This window comes from Sphaeroforma arctica (assembly GCF_001186125.1).
Source record: "Sphaeroforma arctica JP610 unplaced genomic scaffold supercont1.752, whole genome shotgun sequence".
Classification (NCBI taxonomy): Eukaryota; class Ichthyosporea; order Ichthyophonida; genus Sphaeroforma; species Sphaeroforma arctica.
Genome location: NW_014039806.1, coordinates 977 through 4,795, shown reverse-complemented (window position 1 = coordinate 4,795; position 3,819 = coordinate 977). Strand labels below are relative to the sequence as shown.

At 36.5% G+C, this 3,819-nt stretch overlaps 1 protein-coding gene across 1 annotated transcript; it reads left to right on the top strand.

Annotated features, from left to right (window-relative positions):
• Window positions 1–1,271: 1,271 nt before the first annotated feature.
• Window positions 1,272–3,740, top strand: SARC_08395 (hypothetical protein). Its single transcript, XM_014297623.1, has 3 exons — window positions 1,272–1,418; window positions 2,263–2,353; window positions 2,883–3,740. The coding sequence occupies exons 1-3, from the start codon at window positions 1,293–1,295 to the stop codon at window positions 3,686–3,688; spliced, it is 1,023 nt and encodes a 340-aa protein (XP_014153098.1). The 5' UTR covers window positions 1,272–1,292; the 3' UTR covers window positions 3,689–3,740.
• Window positions 3,741–3,819: the final 79 nt, after the last annotated feature.

Below are 3,819 nucleotides of genomic sequence, written 5' to 3'. Positions count from 1 at the left end.
ATGTTTATGTTTATGTCTATATATATATGTGTGTGTGTGTGCGTGTGTGTGTGTGTATGTATATATGTATGTATGTACGTATATATGTATGTATATATGTAGGTGTGTGGGTATATGTATGTGTCTATTTGTGTTTGTGATTATAGGGGTTTGTGTGTGTGCATATATATATAAGTAGAAGTATATGTATGTGTGTGTGTGTGTGTATGTAAGTTATTTTTAATATGTAGTATGAATATGTATATGTATATATATCTGTTTATATAAATTGATTATGTGATCATATCAGCTTACCTATCCATGCTCACCATTGGAGCGTAATGTATATGATTATATTTTACGTACTTTCTTGGAGTAAATTTCAAACTCATATTCCCACAGACAATCATACTTGAACTGTATTTGTGATTGATATATATATATATATATATATACATATATATAATTTTTATTTTTATTTCTATTTCTATTATTATTGCTGATCGAAAATCATACTTGAATATTGCTGATTCGAGTATAGTTTAAACTCATTTTCCAATAGAGAATCATACTTGAAGTGTATTTCAATATATACATATATTATATATATATACAATTGTTTGTTTTGACCGACATGTATGTGGGTTCAGATTGATTGATTTGATTAAATGTGATGTTTGGACTTTGTTCGAATGATCACCTCTGCTTCGTTGGATACATGGTAACCGCTCTGTAATCAAACCAATAAAACCAATCCTTTAGAAACCCTAACATGAAGTAGAAGTCGTCTTGCTTACTTGTTTTAAGTATGTATGGACACCCCGGCCTACAAATATATACAAACTTGTGATTTATCAATGTAACTCTCGTCGTACTTTTCAAACTGAGTAGAAACTGGTATCACTGGCGCGCTCACCCCTACATGCTTGTGTATCGTCATACCAATTGAGCCTTCATACACCAGTTGCTCTGTATAGAAGTGTGCCAGATTCTCACTGTGTTAACAAAGTATATCCAAGTTTGGCTGATGCCTACTGCACCAACTGGTATATACAATTGTGGTCTGCACGTCCTTCGTTGGATGTCTGTGGCGTGTTGCTATGATACATCCCTGGGTTTTCATCAAGCGGATTCAAAATACTCGCCGCAGTTGATTCATCACCAATGAGCTACCTACATCCTGGCGGCGTACAACTGTTCTCATACTTTACGTATGCGGATGGGTGTCCCCGAATATCGGGGTCATAGCCAATGAACTTCTCACTAACAACGAATATGATTACTTTCATATTGATGTAGAGGTATATTTCTTAATGTACGGCCCGCGCGAACTCTACGAGCAGACGAGCCTAACCACGTGGGATACGATAGTGCCACAATTATCAACTAAATTAAACGTGTTGTCGGTTCGGATACGCGGGGCCAATACCCTCCTTCTGGTATGTACTGTACTATGTATAAAAAACGCATGTATATATATATGTGTGTGTGTGTGTGTGTGTGTTTTTATGTATATAAATATATGTGTGTGTGTGTGTGCGTATGTATATGTATGTATATTTATATATTTATATATATATACATATATATATTTATATATGTATATATATATATATATATGGATGTATATATATATATACATATATATATATCTCTCTATTATGTAGAAGTATAAGTGAATGTAGGTAAGAGTATGAGCATATCTACAAATATAAGTTTGAGTACAAGTAAGCATATGTATATGTATGAATATATATATATGTGTGTGTGTGCGTGTGCGTGTGTGTGCGTGTGAGTATGTGCGCGTGTACATATATGCATATTATGTACGTATATATGTATACATATTTATATTTATATATATATATATGTATATATATATATATATTTATATATATATATATATTTATATATATAAATATATGCATATGTATGTAAATAAGAATTTATGAATTTATATACATATATATTCGCAACCGTTTCCGCTAATGGTTGTAAACTGTAACCAATTTCTATTCACAACTACTGGCATCATTGTCGATGGCGCTATTCGTTTTGTGTGGCATCGTTTATCTATACAAACTTTTTAATTGCGTTGTACACTTTCAGATACAAATCAGCGAATTTCTTCCCTGATTTTCACCGGAATATATGTCATGGAGTCCGTCTGGTAATGTCGCGGTACGTGTTTGTACGTTTGGGTATGTGAACGCTAAACCTATACTGTATCGTAGCCTTCCGAAATCGTACACCAAATCTGAAGCATATTGTGTTTTATCTTAGGTGCGAATGACTGACGATGCACTGACGACGATATACAACCTGACCAAACCCCAAATGATGAAGATGAGTATCATCAAGTATTCGTTACTACGTAAGTAGTATATAGGAATATAGATATATATATATATATATATATATATAGTACTATATAGAAAATAATATGTATATGTATATATATATATATATTGTGTGTATATTGTATACATATTTATATATATTAATAAATATATATATATATATATATATATATTTATACAGTATGCATATATGTATGCATATCTATATGTAATTGTACCTTTGCCTCAAATGTAGTAGCTCAATTGCTAATTACCAGTACCTTGTTCGTCGCGCCATATCATTCATGTACATGCAACATAAACGGGCAGAATGAATATGTTTGTGATAGCAAGTGCACAGCCACTCATAGGACATCTCGATATCTTATACCGCACAAATACGTATATTTCTGAAATGTACCAGAACCTTCACTCATATTTCTTGGTTCGTTAGCCAATGTTTCATCACCTTATGCATTGTGCGCCAAACGAGCCCTGACCCTGATCCTCTTCCCATTCCATATCCCATGAACTAAACCCTAAACCCTAAATCGGTCAATACAGATTTCACATCGCTCGCACTAGATGATGCTGACCGAAAGATAATGACAGGCATGGACAGTGCCAGTGATAGTAACACCAACCCCTCCAGCTCATCAACAGACTACCTAGCCATTGCCTCGCTGGTGCTGTGGCTGGTATGCATGCTGCTGCTCTGTCCCCTTCTCGCATACACCGTCTACCGATGCTACAAAGCACGCCAATCCTCGGCCACCAGTGAAGAGGATCGGTTAAAGAAGGAGATGGATACGATGACTCAGAAGTTTGCCATAGCTCGTGGTGCCAGTACTTTATCCGGCATGTCCGTACCCTCGCGTGTGGGGAGTATCCGAGAGAGCTTCATGGGCGGGTCTACTAGCACCTACAGCATGGGTACCAGTAATAGCAGCCTGCAGGGCGACCCCAGTCGACCGGCAGAACGCACTCTGAGTGTCAATTCGGCGCTCTCGCAACAAGACATCGCGCGAATGCGTTTGGAACAGCAGATCATTGTGAAGGAAGCCAAGGCCAAGAAGCCTTTACTACGCATACCCCTGCAAGGGAGTTCAACCACCCTTGATCTCGGGTCCAGCAGTAGCATGGGATCGCCCAGTTTCAATGGCTTGTCCGCGGGTGAAAGTTTGGACTCCTCGAGTGTTAATTCTAAATCAATGACATCGTCGGGCTACTCACGTTCACTGTCTACAGGCAGTTTACGCGGTAAAGAGCCAGAAATTGCTAACGATGGTTCGGCATCTCGTTCAGTATCGCTATCTAAAAAAATGAGCGTCAAGAATCCACTGCATCGAGTTATCATAGAACCGTTCTGAAACACGACATATTTTAAATCAATTACAACAAATAAATACCCTTGTAAATAGCTTCAAATTACAACCAATATATATCTATATATATATATATGTGTGTGTGTGTGTATGTATTATATATATATTATGTATGT

What these genes read in the sequence shown, in the direction of transcription:
- SARC_08395 (XM_014297623.1), top strand. Translation starts at nt 1,293, where the DNA reads ATGTACGGCCCGCGCGAACTCTACGAGCAGACGAGCCTAACCACGTGG. An exon ending in GGGCCAATACCCTCCTTCTG is followed by an intron (nt 1,419 to 2,262) that starts GTATGTACTGTA and finishes GTTTTATCTTAG; the next exon opens with GTGCGAATGACTGACGATGC. An exon ending in CATCAAGTATTCGTTACTAC is followed by an intron (nt 2,354 to 2,882) that starts GTAAGTAGTATA and finishes CGGTCAATACAG; the next exon opens with ATTTCACATCGCTCGCACTA.